The sequence below is a fragment of the Mustela lutreola genome, chromosome 12 (genome assembly GCF_030435805.1).
Source record: "Mustela lutreola isolate mMusLut2 chromosome 12, mMusLut2.pri, whole genome shotgun sequence".
In the NCBI taxonomy this organism is placed as follows: domain Eukaryota; kingdom Metazoa; phylum Chordata; class Mammalia; order Carnivora; family Mustelidae; genus Mustela; species Mustela lutreola.
Window position 1 is genome coordinate 20,476,450 of NC_081301.1, and position 16,276 is coordinate 20,492,725.

The 16,276-nt window shown below is 42.3% G+C and overlaps 1 protein-coding gene across 1 annotated transcript in view; it reads right to left on the reverse strand.

Annotated features, from left to right (window-relative positions):
* Window positions 1-16,276, reverse strand: part of SNX30 (sorting nexin family member 30) — a 110,077-nt gene that overhangs the window by 43,708 nt on the left and 50,093 nt on the right. The window contains exon 3 of the mRNA XM_059142953.1: window positions 6,750-6,860. Within this exon, the coding sequence (XP_058998936.1) occupies window positions 6,750-6,860 (111 nt within the window). The remainder of the gene's footprint in view (window positions 1-6,749; window positions 6,861-16,276) is intronic.

Consider the following 16,276-nt stretch of genomic DNA (forward strand, 5'->3'; position numbering starts at 1 on the left):
CTTCATGAGTATGGGATTCTTCTGTGGGGGATGAACATATTCTGGAATCACATAAGGGTGCTGACTGAAAAACATCGTGAATGCACTAAAAGCCACAGAGTTGTACACTTCTTAAAATGGTGAATTTTACATTATTCAAATTTTACCTCAATTAAAAAAAAAAAAACAAAGCTGTGGTGACGGAAGCCAAAGTCAGAGAGGAGAGAGGACTCTGTGCTGCCAGCTTTGACGATGGTGGAAGGGGCCATGAGCCAAGGAAAGTGGGAGCCTCTAGAAGCAGGAAAAGTCAAGGAACCAAGTCCCCCCGGAGCTTCTGTGAGGAATGCAGCACGAGGATATTAATCCACAGAGACCAATTCTGGACTCCTGGCCTCCAGAATATAAGGTGATGAAAATCACTTTTTAAAAAGAAGAAATCTTACCCGGTATGAGGGTGAGGGTGTGGATAAGGACAGAGATGAAACAAGACTGGCCACTGGGGCTAAATGTTGGAATTGGGCGGTGAGTACGTGGCGGGGGGGGCTCATTGCACGGAATCACTCTACTTCAGTATTTCTGAAATTTTCCATTATGAAAAGATTTTTTTAAAAAACTATACACGCATGTATATCTTGGAACCTACAAAAAATCCCATTTGTGGGGCACCTGGGTGGCTCAGCTAAGTATCTGCCTTCGGCTCAGGTCATGATCCTGGAGTCCCAGGATGGAGCCCCACATCTGGCTCCCTGCTCAGTGGGGAGGCTGCGCCTCCCTCTCCCTCTGCCCCATCCCACTTGTGTTCTCTCTCTCTCTCTCAAATAAATGAATAAAATCTTTAAAAAATATATTTTAAAAGAATCCTACTTGCAAAGCATATAATAACCTATTAAATATTTCAAGGTTTAACCTTACAAAATATTTACATTTTTATAGCACTTGATACTTTGGTCAAGCACTTTCATATGTATTATATTTCATAATAGTTTAAAAGAAAATATCTTATAATCTGTGAAACAAAAGCATACTTCCTGTAGATTGTCATGGAAAGCTACTATTTTGGAGTGTGAAATCTGCACAAAGATTTCCATTGCTCAATCTTGAAATGATCCAACTTCCTCTTGTCAGCATTTAAACTGCTGCTTTAATAAATATCAATTTGCAATTAATTGCAAATTCCAGTTAAACAAATATTCAGCAACATACCCACTACATGACAGAAAACTATTTTTCCTATCCTTATCAAAAAAACAGAGAATATGGCTCCTAAGAAAAAATAACAAATAAATAAAAGAGCATTACACTTAAAAACCTCCTCTCCATAAAAACCACCATCAAGCCCAGTTTAATTTGAAGTACTTCAAAGTTCAATCAGTGTTCAACTACTTATTAACTTACCTACTGGTAAGCTAAAAGCATGTATATGCTTTTTTTTTTTAACAGTACAAAAAAAGGAGGAACCAACTAGAAAATGAAGTTAGAGTTTTAACTGATTATTTCATATTAAGACAAACAGCTTTTGCATTACAAATTTCTTATTAATTCCTATGAGCTTACCACTACCCAAGACAAACTGGGTAGATAGGAAATGCATCCTTCCAACAAAGCTTCCTTCATAAAACCTGAAGCAAACAGTAAATTTCCAAGTGCAATTAAACACCGAAGAGTTTAATAAATGTATTTGCTTCATCTCCAAAATCTACATGTGCCCATCAAATCACAAAGCATATCTATTGTTGTAATGAGGTGTGCCCCAGTAAAAGAAGTAGTGTTAAAACCAACCTCTGGGTTCATAATGAAGAGTTGGCTCCAAATATTCGAGGATGAAGTGATATGAGCATTTCTGCTTTTCAAATTAAAGAGCGATGAAGCAATGTAAAAAGAAAAAATACATATATGCCACAGCACCAGAAAAGATCAAACAGGCCAGAATCTGTTAAAGGTGCAAGGCAGAAAAGACTGAACTGAGAGAAAAGTCAAGCCATACTGACCATCTTGTGATTCTGTTCAGGCGAAGGAAAGAGTGGTCTAGGAAGTCAGGGGCTGGGTTTCCCCAGGACAACCCCAGAAGCTTCCCAAGTTCGGAGCCACAGGGGCTGGAAACAGGCCTCAGGACGGCCCATCGGGAGAGGAAAATGAAAGAATGTGGGTTCTTTCCTGGAACCACAGTCTGGCGGACTGTTCACTTAGGACTTCACATGGTTCCACTGAAGCCCAGGTAAGAGGGGCGCTTCATTCCACACTCCTAACACAGCAGCAGAATCTGAAAGCTCAGGAATCCTCACATATTTTTAACCACAGCTGACTTGAGTTGGCAAAAGCCTGATGACGGCTATTAAAGAGGGCACAGATCGCATGGAGCACTGGGTGTTATAATGCAAACAATGAATCACGGAACACAACATCAAAAACTAATGATACACTGTGTGGTGACTAACATAACATAAACAAACACAATGAAATAGGAATCCATTCTCCCAAATGTTCCAACTAATTCAAAAGACTCTAAAGTTCATCTTGAAAAATAGAACATGTGCCAATAGCCAGAAAAGCTCTGGAAACAGAGTATATTGGCAGGCGGAGATGGAGATGGGGACCTTACAACCGGATGTTGAAATGTTCTGTGAAGTTACAGTCATTCAAATCATGTAGGAAGGGCACCACATTAGAAAGACGGATGAACCAAGGGTTCAGGGGCAGTTCAGGAATACACAAGTCTAACGCATGATTCGGTCTGATGCCCAAACGATGGTAAAGATGATTGATCACTCATAAGTGGTTCTGCGACAACTTACCACCTGAAAAAAGTATGGTCCTCCCATCTCACATCAGAACAAATGCTAGATTTAAATATAAAAAATACAGGTCAACTTCCTTTGCAGATATGGAGTTTTTACAAAGCAAAACAAAACAAGACAAAACAAAACAAGAGAAAACAAGAGGTAAATCATAAAAGAAACACCAATGTACAATAAGCTCAGGGGAAGACATTCGGCCTCCCTGGTTAAAGAAATGAAAGCTTATTGTACAAAAATGAAGTCAAAACGGATGAAAGGCTGAAATGTATGGGCTAAAACTGTATAAAAATTTTAGAAGAGGGGCACCTGGCTGGTTCAGTTGGTCGAACGAGCAACTCTTGATCTCAGGGTCATGAATTCAAGCCCCATGTTGGGTGTAGAGATTACTTGAAAACAAAATGTTAAAAAAAAAAAAAATTTAGGGGACGCTTGGGTGGCGCAGCGGGTTAAAGCCTCTGCCTTCGGCTCAGGTGATGATCCCAGGGTCCTGGGATCGAGCCCCGCATCGGGCTCTCTGCTCAGCGGGGAAACTGCTTCCCCCTCTCACTCTGCCTGCCTCTCTGCCTACTTGTGATCCGTCTCTCTGTCAAATAAATAAATAAAATCTTTAAAAAAAAAATTTAGAAGAAAGCACAGGTGTAAATCTTCATGACCTAGAACTAGGTGATGATTTATGAGATAGGACACCTTTAAGCACAAGCAGAGAAAGAAACAAAAGATAAACTGGAATTCATCAAAACTAAAAATCTTTGTACTTCCAAGAGATACCATCAAGAAAGTAATGAGACAACTCATTAACTGGGAGGAAATTTTTTGCAAGTCGTATCTCTAAATTAAATTATATAAAGATCTAATAACAAAAATACAACCCAGCGTAAAGGATCTGAAGAGATAGTTCTCCAAGGAAGATGACAGATGGCCAACAAGCATGTAAAAAAATGCTCATCATTATTAGCTGTCAGGGGAATGCAAATCGAAACCACAGTGAGATACTACTTCACACCCACTGGGATGGTTATAATCAAAGATGTAGATAATCACAGTGTTGATAAAGACATGAAGAAACTGGAACCCTCATACCCTGTCAGTGGGAAGGTAAAATGATGTGGCCACTTTGGAAAACAGCCTGGCAGTTTCTCACAAGGTTAAATAAACAGGTACATACAATCTGTCAATGATACTACTGGGTGTACATGCTCAAGAAAAAATGAGAACATAGGACCATGCAAAGATTTGCAGGTAGTTGTTCATAGTCACATTACTCCTAACAGCCAGTAGGTGAAAACAATTCAAACGTCCATTAAATGCGAGCAGATAGACCAAAAAAGGGTACATCCATACAACGTGATATTATCTAACAAGAAAAAGGAATGGAAGTACTGACACGTGCCACAACAGGAATTAATCTTGACACACTGTGCCAAGTGAAAAAAAACCCAATCACAAAAGACTATATAGTGTAGGACTCTACTTTATATGAAATGTCCAGAATAGAAAAATTTATAGAGACAGAAAGATCAGTGGTTGCCAGGCGCTGAAAAAGACAGAAAGTTTGGAAATGACAAGCAAAGAGTGGGAGGTTACTTCTGGAGGCAAGAAAAGGTTCTAAAATTGATTGTGCTGATGGCTGCACAACTCTCTATACTAAATATATTAAATACTTACATAAACATATATATTATATACTTACATACTAAATATATATATACTGATATAGTATATACTAATATACTAAATACTGACACTAAAGATAGGAAAAGTGCTTGACTTGTGTATTTTAAATGGACAAACTGTGCGGTGAATGACTTATATCTTAATAAAGCTATTTTTTTAGTAAAGAAATGAAAATGTAAACAATAATTATGTTGCATGTCTACTAGGTCTCCACCTGAAAATAAACTTTCCACACAGGGGTCCCTTGTCCATCTCATGACCCCTGAGCTCCCCAAGAGTACACACCAGGCCTAGTATGAAGACTAACACAGAGTCAATGCTTACTGACAGATACTTTCTAGCCAAGTTGCTTTAGAATAATTTCTAAAGGAGAAAAAAAGTTTTTCCCACTTTCACTTTCATACTGAGTTAGAGATGCTCTCCTAATGTTAAATCTCTCTCCACCCCAGACACGTACCAATAATTTATTAGATAAGTTTATGTCTCCACTTGCTTCTAGAATACATTCCTACTCACTGCTTCCATCCTGACCGTAGGAAACCATACTTAAAGCTATTCTGGATCACTCCGCGACATTCCGAAGCCTTCCATCCTCTTTCAGAGCTGGTTTCGGTGTCCATGCGCAAGTACAACCAGCAGGTGTCGCTGTCGAACCAAACTTCAAACACACTAGCTGCCAACAGGTGGAGCGTAATCCCCCCTTGTGCACAGTGCCGGCTAGTAAGTGTAAACAACAACTTCCTTCCACACAGTACAGCACGGAACAGGAGTGAAGAGTGACTGTACAGTGGAGAAACCCAACAAGCATTACATCAAATAAGGTGGTCCAGGTTAACATCAACAGTGATAAAGACTGTTGACAGCATGAACCTTTCTTATGATGTGATGAGAACGGCACTTTTCCTCCCAAAACACACGACTCCAATTTAATCATGAGAAAAACATCAGACAAATCTCAACTGAGAGACAGTCTACAAAATGCCTGACGAGTACTCCTCGAAACTGCCCGTCACCGAAAACGAGGAAAGGCTGAGAGACTATCACGACCAATAAGGAGACGTGCAAGGTGACACCCTAGATGGGACCCTTGAACAGGAACAGAACATTAGGCAAAACGGAGGAAATGTGAATAAAGGACTTGTAGTCAACAGTAAGGAGTCACTGCTGGTTCGTCAACTGTGACAAATGTGCCACACTAACGTAAAATGTCAAGCAAAACCAGGTGCAGGGTATACGAGAATTCACTGCGCTACCTTCGCAGTAATTCTGGAAATCTGAAACTGTTCTCAAATAAAAAGCCTATTTAAAAAAAAAAATTCACTAGCTGCCAATGTCGCCAAATTGCGATTCCATTTTAAGAAACCATTCCAACTGTTTCAAGATGAGTTTCTTCCCTCTGGGAAAGAATGCCATCATAGGCAAACCCCGTCATTTCTACCACGGAATATTCACCCTCTTCCAACCATGGGAGAGAAGCACTGGGAGACACATTCGTAACACAAAGACTGGCAAGTGCTAAGAAGTTATTCAGCCAAGGTTTTTACTGAAAGACAGAGCCCCTCTGAAGAGTTTTATGGCCTAAACTGCACCAATGCCCCCAAAACCCAAAGAAACATCTGGGGTATAAAATGGTTATTATTTCTACTGGGGGAAAAAAAAGTCTGAAAAGCATTCAATATGTATGTTGGTTTAAGTAGTCTTTTACATTTTATTTGCTCTAGTTCTGTTTTTGGTTGTTGTTGTTGTTGTTTTTTTAATAATGTATAGATAGGAGCAATAGAAAAATATTATGCTGCTTCAATAAATGGAGTTAGATGGCTTTTGGTTTTTTAAGTGAAAAACTGGGGTTGGGTGGGTTGTGTGCTAGGTTCCTGCTCCCTGAATCAGCCATGTCTAAAGAAAGCCCCGCCAGCTGTAATCTGAGGCATCGCTGTTCACCTGGTGGCAGCCACCCAACCCTCAAGAACTGCATCTAGAAGGGTGAAAGAGTCTTTAAGGAGGCAGCAAATAAGAATTAGGACTCTCCCGACCTCAAAAAAAACCGTCACAATGAAAGTGAAAACCTACCCCACACTGCTCAAGAAACCAGCATGATCAGAGCAAACCAGAAACCAAAACCCCAAGGGTGAGACAGGTTAGACAGCATCCATGAGAATGTTTCACGTGCGTTTGGTGGGAAAATGCGATATATAGTGTCAGGCAGAGTCTGCCCCTCATGGAAGGGGCGAGAGCTGAGCGAACATCCTCGGGAGAGACGACGCAGGTAAACAGAGGAACAAGCTCTCATGACTTAGTACCTACGGGAATGAGATGAGTAGGCTGGGACTCCTCCAGTTTGTTCCTCAGCCAGTCAAAATCCTGGTACCTTCGACGGACAGAATACTCTGGCAGGTCAAACTCCACCCGCGTACTCTGCAAATAAGAAGAATGGAACAAAATAAGCATAAGGGAATAGTAGCATCTCTTGGCAGAAAGGAAGGAAAAAATCTGTCTTTGAGTAACCAAACTGGGCAAGAACACACCTTCCTTCCACCAAAACAGCAGCCAAAAGACATCAATTACCAACATAAAATGATGAGTCCAGGCCCCCAGGGCCCAGCTCAGAAGTCAAGGATGTAGAATGGAAATGTTGAGGGTTTCGTTTTTTGGGTTTTTTTTTTTTTGTTTTTTTCTACCCTTAGGAAATGGGAATTCAACTATCCCTCAGAATGTGTTTAGAAACATTTGATTCATTTCCTCCAGGCTTAACTTTGAGGATTTCTTTTAGCAGAAAAATTCCACTGAGGATATTGCTACTGAATCCCAATCCAGGTATCTTTTAAAAGAAATTAAGTCTCCACCTTCTGCTACATATGCTGCCAAGTTTTACCAATAGGCAGAGGGGAGACAAAAAGAGCTAAGAGAGCACCTGCTCGTTTAGGAGTCAAATTGGATGAACACAGAAAAGGATTTGCCTCATTGGCCATATTCTGGCAGAACCATAACCTTGGAAGTACACTGTATTTCAGGGGATAAGAAAAAAAAATCTAGAAGGAAATAATGCCAAAATGTTACTGTACTACAGGAAAATATTAGACTCTTCCCTTTTCTTTTTCCCCCATCTCTCATGCATTTAATATTTTACATCAATCATCCGTTTTCTTGAATTACAGTTTTCTGAAATGTGATTGTAGCACTTTGATAATGAAAACCAATGTTAAATCAAATGAAATTAATTTATGCCAAGACAAGATTTTTACATATTAATTTGCCCAAACTAAAAGTATGTTTCAGCTAAATCGTTTTTTCCTGTAAGGGTAGAGACTGCATGACATAGCTCTTGGAAATGAAAGGTCAAAATAACAATGGTTCAAGCTACATTTTATGAATTTATTCTTTCAGGCCAAAAGTCCATTTTAATCCATGACACCAAGAAAATCTTAAAAACATATGAACAAGAGTCATTCATCAAGGAAAAGCTGTGAGCAGCTTCAGCATTGAAAATTACAATTTCATCTCCCCAAAACCTGAGCTCACAGAGTCCAAGCAAAATTTGGAAGTTAAAGGACTCGGTCTTGGACTCAACCTCAGTTAACTCTTCCTGCATCTCTTCTCCTTTATAGCCAGGTACAACCTTCCCCTATGATAGAAGGTATGAGTGGGAAGAAGTGAGGAAATTCATTCAACCTAAGTATTTGTGATTTATGCGAAGAACCTCCCGCCAAAGGAATTAGCATTACAGAACTGGGGGGGGGGGGTTGGAGAAAGAATGTTTCAATTCAAAAAACAAATCATGGCAGATGAATTTTCATGCATGAGGGAGATATAAATTTGAAGGGCACTCCTCCCAGGGCTGGGTGAGGAGAAGCCCATGCGGGATCAGTCCCAGCACCTACCAGATTCCTGAGACACTAAGCCTCCTAGAGCCTACGTTTTCTCAGCAGCAAGAAGAAGGCTGGAAGGACATTCTTCAAACCACACAGAGCCCCGCGACAGGCTCTGGCTGAGGACCTGCCAGTGATGACGTGCCCACGAAAGGTCAACTTTAATGTGAGACAAATGCATTCATTTTCACTATAAATGCCCTGACCAAGGGCTCCCCTTTCTGCCTTCTTCATGTTACGTGATATCAGCTGATCACTTCTCTTTATTATGCTTTTGCAGATCCACTTCGTAAATTATAGTTCATGTAACATTTCTAAGGTGAAATCGGTATGTGTAACTATGAAGAGCAGGAGGATTAAATACAAGGTTTGTTTCTGCTGTAAGCCACTTATTTTGGGGGAACTGGCTTTTCCTCCCCCCTTCGACTTATTCAGGTCAGACATACTTATTTTAAAACTTCAGGAAAGGGGCACCTGGGCGGCTCAGTCGGTTAAGAATGTGACTCTTGGGGCGCCTGGGTGGCTCAGTGGGTTAAGCTGCTGCCTTCGGCTCAGGTCATGATCTCAGGGTCCTGGGATCGAGTCCCGCATCGGGCTCTCTGCTCAGCAGGGAGCCTGCTTCCTCCTCTCTCTCTCTCTGCCTGCCTCTCCAACTACTTGTGATTTCTATCTGTCAAATAAATAAATAAAATCTTTAAAAAAAAAAAAAAAAAAAAGAATGTGACTCTTGGTTTCACCAAAGGTCATGATCTCAGGGTCATGATCTCCGGGTCGTGGGATCTAGCTATGCATGGGGCTCCAAGCTTGGTGCAGAGTCGGCTCCAGTCTCGTCTCCCTCTCCTTCTCCCTCTGCCCCGCCCATCCCGACTGGTGCATGTGCTCTCCTTTCTCTCCAATAAATAAATAAGTAAAATCTTAAAAAAAAAAAAAAAAAAAAAACCTTCAGGAATAATAAAGGAATAAAAAATACAGATGAGTCATAATCACTCTAAATTGAGAAAAAACACTATGAATACTATGTTTACACCTTTCCGTATTTTTTTCTATGTATATCCATTCCTTTGCTCATATTTTCTAAGTCTCTAACAGCTCTTAAATATCTTTCTGTCAGTAATTCATATCTACATGATCATTTTTAACACATATATAGTATTCCACTGGGTGGATAAACAACAAAACCAAATCCTCACTTAAGTTGTTGTCCATCTTTCAACCAATAAACAATGCTGTGCAAACATCATTGGGCATCTGTTTGATAAAAATCAAACTCCTAAAGATGGAATTACTGGATAAAAGATAAAAGTGTGTGTGTGTGTGTTTTACAAAATTCCCAATCTTTATAATTTATTAATGGCTTTCATTTCTTCTTTTTGAGAGAGAGAGCACACACACACACATGAGTGGGGGGTGGTGGTGGCAAGAGGGAGAGAGAGAGTGAGAGATGAGAAAGAGAATCTCAAGCAGGCTCCATGCCCAGCACAGACCCCAAAAGGTCTGAACTCCACCCCACAACCCAAACCAAAATCAGGAGTCAGATGTCAGATGTCTAACTGACTGAGCCACCCAGGTGCTCAAGGATACATGTATTTTGTTAACAACCGGTTTCCAGAAATATATCAACTTATATTCTTATCACATATTCTCATCACCAGTGATTATCTTTGACGGACTTGTAACTGAAAAATAATATGTCATCTTTGTTTTGTTTCTACAGGGATTGAACATCCTTTAAAATATTTGTTAGCTATAGATTTTTCTTCTTTTGTGATGGGTCTCTTTTTTAAATTGTCTTTTCATGGTCTTTAAAAGTCTTTTTCATTGGTGAAGGTTCTTTATAGCCATTTATCTATCATAATTACCAAAGAGTTTTCCAGGTATATAATTTTTTAATTCAGCCATTCTCCGCCCCCCACCCTTTTTTTTTTTTTTTTTGGTGTCATGGATAAGAATGCTGTCCCCCTTGCAAGCTTTTAAAAATATTCACCTGTGTTCTCTCCTTTATTTATCATTTATTTGTTTATATCTTTAATTACTGCTCTTCTACTTCTAGGGATCTGCCATTAGAAAATACTTTTTAAACTGTGGCAAAGATATCTGTATAATGATGTTTGCTGCAATGCTATTTAAAATAGCAAAGGAGGACGCCTGGGTGGCTCAGTTGGTTGAGCAGCTGCCTTCGGCTCAGGTCATGATCACAGTGTCCTGGGATCGAGTCCCACATCGGGCTCCTTGCTCAGCAGGGAGCCTGCTTCTCCCTCTGCCTGCCATTCTGTCTGTTTGTGCTCGCTCTCTCCCCCTCTCTCTCTGATAAATAAATAAAATCTTTAAAAAAAAATAAATAAAATAAAATAAAATAGCAAAGGAATCAAAGCAATCTAAATCTTCAACAATAAAAACAGGTAACTTGTGATATATTTATTCCATGGTTATCTTGTCATAAAAAATCTTTTTTTTTTTTTTTTTTTTAAGATTTTTCCTTATTTGACACAGAGAGAGAGAGAGCAAGTGTGCACAAGCAGGTAGAGAGAGAAAGGAGGAGGAGAGTACCCGCCCAGCAAGAAACTGGACTCAGGGCCCCATCCCAGGACCCTGGGATCATGACCTGAGCTGAAGGCTGATGCTTAACTGACTGAGATACCCAGGAGCCAGCCCCATAAGGCATCTTTATAACAAATATGCTTTGATATACTTTTAAGAGAAAACAGCAAGACTTGAAATTAATGACATATAATTTCATTAATGTTAAAAATGTGGATATAAAAGGTTAAGAAAAATCTAGAACTCATAATGACAACTGTCCTCTTTACACTTATCCTTATTTTCAAATTTTCTACCATTCTCACAAAATACTTTCATAGTTACACAAAAAATTGTTTATTTTTAAAAGCTCCTTTACAGACACAATGGATTAAATAAAAATTTGTTTGGAAAGCAATATGGAAAAAAAAAATCATGAACCATGAAGGATGCTCATACTCTTCGGCCCAACATTGGTTTCGTTTACTTTTACCACAATTTGTTCTAGAAGAGATACTGAGACACATGAAATAAGATTAAATGACATAAATTAGAAGTAGGTGAGAAAGATCAAGAAAAAACAAGGACAGAGAGAAAAAGCAGAGCCAGGAATGAGGCTAGCAAAAGACACTCACCATAGAATTCTGCACACTTGCTAAAACTGGGCCACAGACATTACCGTGAATTTCTAGAGAGAAACCCAGTCAGTTACAAGACTCACAGTACTCATAAAATATGCAGGCCAATAAAACTCCAACTATGGGGACGCCTGGGTGGCTCAGTGGGTTAAGCCGCGGCCTTCGGCTCGGGTCATGATCTCAGGGTCCTGGGATCGAGTTCCACATCGAGCTCTCTGCTCAGCGGGGAGCCTGCTTCCCTCTCTCTCTCTCTGCCTGCCTCTCTGTCTACTTGTGATCTCTCTCTGTCAAATAAATAAATAAAATATTAAAAAAAAAAAAACCTCCAACTATGAGTCTGTAGTAAATTTTTCCTCTGTGAAATTCAGGGTCTAACTGAGTAAGGATAATAAAGCAAAGCTCTATTTTCTATTCACAATAAAAAGAGAAAAGTGCATACCCACAATTCCATAATCAGAGACAATCACTACACTGTTTTGTCCTGGGTCCTTCCACACCATGATCCATAATCCAGAATGCCCCACAAGATCACAAGGTCATGAGTACACACGAAGTCAGATCTACAAACTGGTAACTGAGCACAAGAGCCGTAACGAAGAATATCCATTTTTGCCATTGTTCCATATGAGTATCTCCTCTGGGTAAATTCAACACTTCAGAAGACCTAGCTAGCACAGAGCCACAGTGCAATCAATCAGCCAGCAGAGCACCTGTCAGTTGGGTTACACCCTAATTCCCCAGAAGCTGATGTGCCTAACTTCTGTGGCCTGGAACCCTTCCAAGGAATTTCCATTCAATCTAAAATTTACGACCAGTCCACTCTAGAGAGATTTGGTCTTCATCAGAAGTGCCAACTGAATCCTATGAGTCGGAGTGACACCCCTTTCTCTGCAAAGGGACCTTCTCTTCCCTTGTCAAATCTTAGCCAGCTATTCTCATTCTGCTTCAGAACACTGCTACCCTACGAGAACACCTGAGAATAATGACCAGGGAGGCTTCTGGTCTCTCCTCATGCCCCTGTGGGCTTCCTTTCTCAGAGCTTTACACCAAGCCTTCCAGAACACCCATTCTGTAATTAGTAAATTCCTGTAGTTCTTCAGATTCTGAAAGCTTCCTCTCCCCTGGAGTCTCAAGCCTCTCTGCTGTTCCGGCAGGTAGAAAGCTGCTCCTTTTCTCATGTCTCACCAACTCCGCCCTGCCCTCCAAGACCAAGAGTCCCTGTTGGTACCCGGCTCACTCTGCCCTGCCGCTCACCTCCACGCCTCCACGGCCCCATGAAAACCCTTCTGAGACTCATGCCATCAAGACACCTCTATCTCTGTCCCTCACACACCTGTCATCTACTGACACCCCACCACTTTCCTGAGTCCCAGAGGATTCCGGTGCCAAAGGGGCTTCCTCTCCAAAGCCCCTCCATAGCCCGGATGCCCTCGAGATCTATGTGTTCACACCCACAACACCCACCTCCGAGCCATCACTCCCCACTGCCTCCCCTCAGACGGTCATCGGCAGAGAGCCAGACCTCCCTCTCTCCAACCAGCACCTCCTGTGTCTCAGACTCTCCCGCTTCCCAAGACCCCTGGTTTTTCAGCCTCTTGGGACCTACAGTTCCTTGGCACTCTGTCCAGTCCTGTCTTTACTTCCTTCCTTATTCAGCATCAATTCCATAACCCATCACTTCCCTCGCATTTGCCAACATCCTAAACGTCCCCTCCCCTGCCGTCCACACAACTGGCAGAAATGCAGTCATGCACTGCCTGCTTTACCAGCCCCGGGTGTGTGAGCACACTCCTGGAGGAAAAACAAAACAGGCAAACACACTGACTGACACACCAGAATCGCCCACTGGACCTTCCACAGCACCAGGCGTCAACTCTCTCTGTCCTTTTCCGCACCGGTTACTGCAGAGCCTGCAGACGTTTTGAAAACCTCCCAGCTTTGCTTCGAAACCTCCTGTTCGCTCTGAGCAGAAGACCTCATCATCGATTCCTAGAGAAAACTGCATGGAGAAGCACAGAACCCTCAACTTCCTGCTACAGAGAACAAAACAGAGCAAAACAAAACTTGCCCTCTTCCTCTAGAAACAATGGAAGAAGTGCACCTCCCCCTTCGTGGGCTCCTGCTCCCTCCCCGGCTCAGGCTGCTCCTTCCCTGGCGCAGCGGCTTCCATCCTCCTCTCCAGCCCCACCTCAATGTCTCCCTCTCTAGCAACATGGGCCTCTGGGCATTCGCACAAGTCCCGTCCATCCTTAAAACCAAACAAAATTGCCCCTCAACAACCCAAATCCACACTTTCTCTAGCTCCTGTTCTCACTTCACTACCAAGCCATCAACACTCGAGCCTTGTCTTTCTGCCACAGCACACCGGCTTCTGCCCACCTCTCCAGGGAGTGTGCCCGCCAGCCACCCATAACCCTCTTGTCATCAAATCTAAACGTTCGCTTTGTAACCCTTATGTACCCTTGACCTCTGAGTGGTCTTTTGCCTCTGTGGACCACGGAGGCAATCAAAAAAGAGGAGATAGTTGGAGCATTAAGACTTGGGATCACTAGGAGATGGGGTGGGAGACGGGAAGGAGGACGGCTCCTACAGGCTGGGTAGGAGACCGAGCGCAGTGCTGGGGCAAGCGGGGCAGAGCCATCCCGCTCTTGAAAATCATGCCTTGTTGGAAGTACAGCACAAACAGATCTGGACTCAAGTCCTAGGTCTGCCACGTATCAGCAGCATATCCTGGAGTAACTTTCTCAGTTTCCTCATCTGCAAAGGAAAAGTGCCACCAGTACCCGCCTCACTGATTATGAGGACGAACTGACAATATGTTTAAAGCACTCAGCACAAAATAAACTGATGGCTCATGCACAGAGCAGAACGCTGTTGTGGTCTGAGAAGACAACAGCACAGCTGGACTCCGTGCTCAGTGGGGAGTCTGCTTGAGGTCCTCTCTCTCCCACGGCCCCTCCCACCCCCCCCCACTCTCTCTCAAGTAAATAAATCTTAAGAAAGAAAGAAAGAAAGATAGATAGATAGATAGATAGATAGATAGAAGGAAAGAAGGAAAGAAAGAAAGAAAGAAAGAAAGACAGACAGACAGACATAATAGTGTGCTTGCTGGCATTTACTAGCCCAGAAAGACGCCCAACACATGAAGGGAATGGGCAGCATACAAAATACTCATTTCTGTAAATGGACAGAGACAAACAGTTCAGAAATTTATAAATGATTATTTCTGGCTGGTGAGCTTATAGGTATTCTTTTATTGTTTCAGCTTCCTTGAGTTTTCTAGTTTCTCTGCAATAAGCACATATTACTTATATAAAGAAAAAAGTTTCTATGACCAAAAAGTACAAGCAGATGGTAAGTGGTCAGTAATTAGTTATTATGATGAAGGCACTTTCTAGGAGCCTGCAGAGAAAGGAGCCAGGAGCCACATGCATTGAGAAGGCCAGGCTGGTTCCCCACCACTGCAGAGGAAAGGCACCCATGACTTAGATTTGGGTGGAGAATGCTTTAAGCTCATTTTAGTTCAGGGAAAAGCAGCTCTGTACTTTGTCCAGCTTTGGTCATCAGAAATTTGAATTAGGACAGGAGAATCAGAGCTCAAAGTAATCAACTATGTGTACAACCTCGTCCTGTGACCATGAACTTCGCTAGAGAACCACAGCAGAAGCGGAAACCCGGGGGAAGATTGGTGTGTGAGACCCTGTGTTCCCGTGTGTCCTCTCCCTCTCATCCCCACACCCCACAGGCTATGTTGCGACATGGGGCATAGCTATGCTTTAATGCAGTGTTTACAAAGAAGATTCCAAATGCACCACCAAGGGTTTAAACCTGGTGTTGCTACCTGCAACGGGAAAAGAAAGGGACTCTGGTTTGAGATAGAATTGACAGTAAGAAGTAAAACTTAATTCTGCAAAAAGTTCACCAAGAGGTGGTGGCATCATAGCCGAAGGAAACGTGGAACTGGAAGTTGGAAGAGTTCTGACTTACAGGATATCGACCCCAGGAAAAAGGGACGGAAACAAGAACACCAAGGGAAAAGAGTGAGGAAATAAGGAAAGAGAGGCAGCACAGGAGAGCTCACGAGTGTGAATGGAGAACTGAGGTCCTGTAGGATTAGCCTTGTGGGAGGTGGGGGAGGTTGGCTACAGGGCAGTGGAGTCAGGCAGGGGGCAACATGTGTAGGAGAGCTAGTGCTGCTGTGCCAGGGACGCAGTGACCTTGTCCTTCAGCAGTTTAGAGCGTAAGTTCAAGAAAAACAGGTTTTCCATTTCGCTGACTACAGGGTAAAAAATAAGTTGACCCTGGGGGCTGGGGTGATGGGGGAGGAGTGGAAATAGTTCATGGGAATACATACATCAACCTAGAACCTCTGAAGATTTAACATACCTCTAAGCACCTAGCCGAATCCCTGGGAAACAGCAGGCACCCAGCGGCCCGGGGGACGGGGGAAGACTGCTTGCACGCATGTGCGTGTGCACACATACAGAGACAAGTTTTCAAATGTGAACCAGGTGCAGAAAGGACAGGGCAGGAATATCAAAGAAATATCTGAGAATGGCTTATTTGTCCATAGAGAAAAGATATTGTATATGGGACGCCTAGGTGGCTCAGTAAATTAAGGTGTCATGTAAGATGAAAGCCATCATGCCTTAGCTCAGGTCATGATTCCAGGATCCTGGGATCGTGTCCTGCATTGGGTTCCTGGCTCACCAGGAAGCCTGCCTCTGCCTGCTGCTCCCCCCGCTTGTGCTCTCTCTCTCTCTCTCTGACAAATAACTAAATAAAATCTTTTTTTAAAAATCTTTAAAAT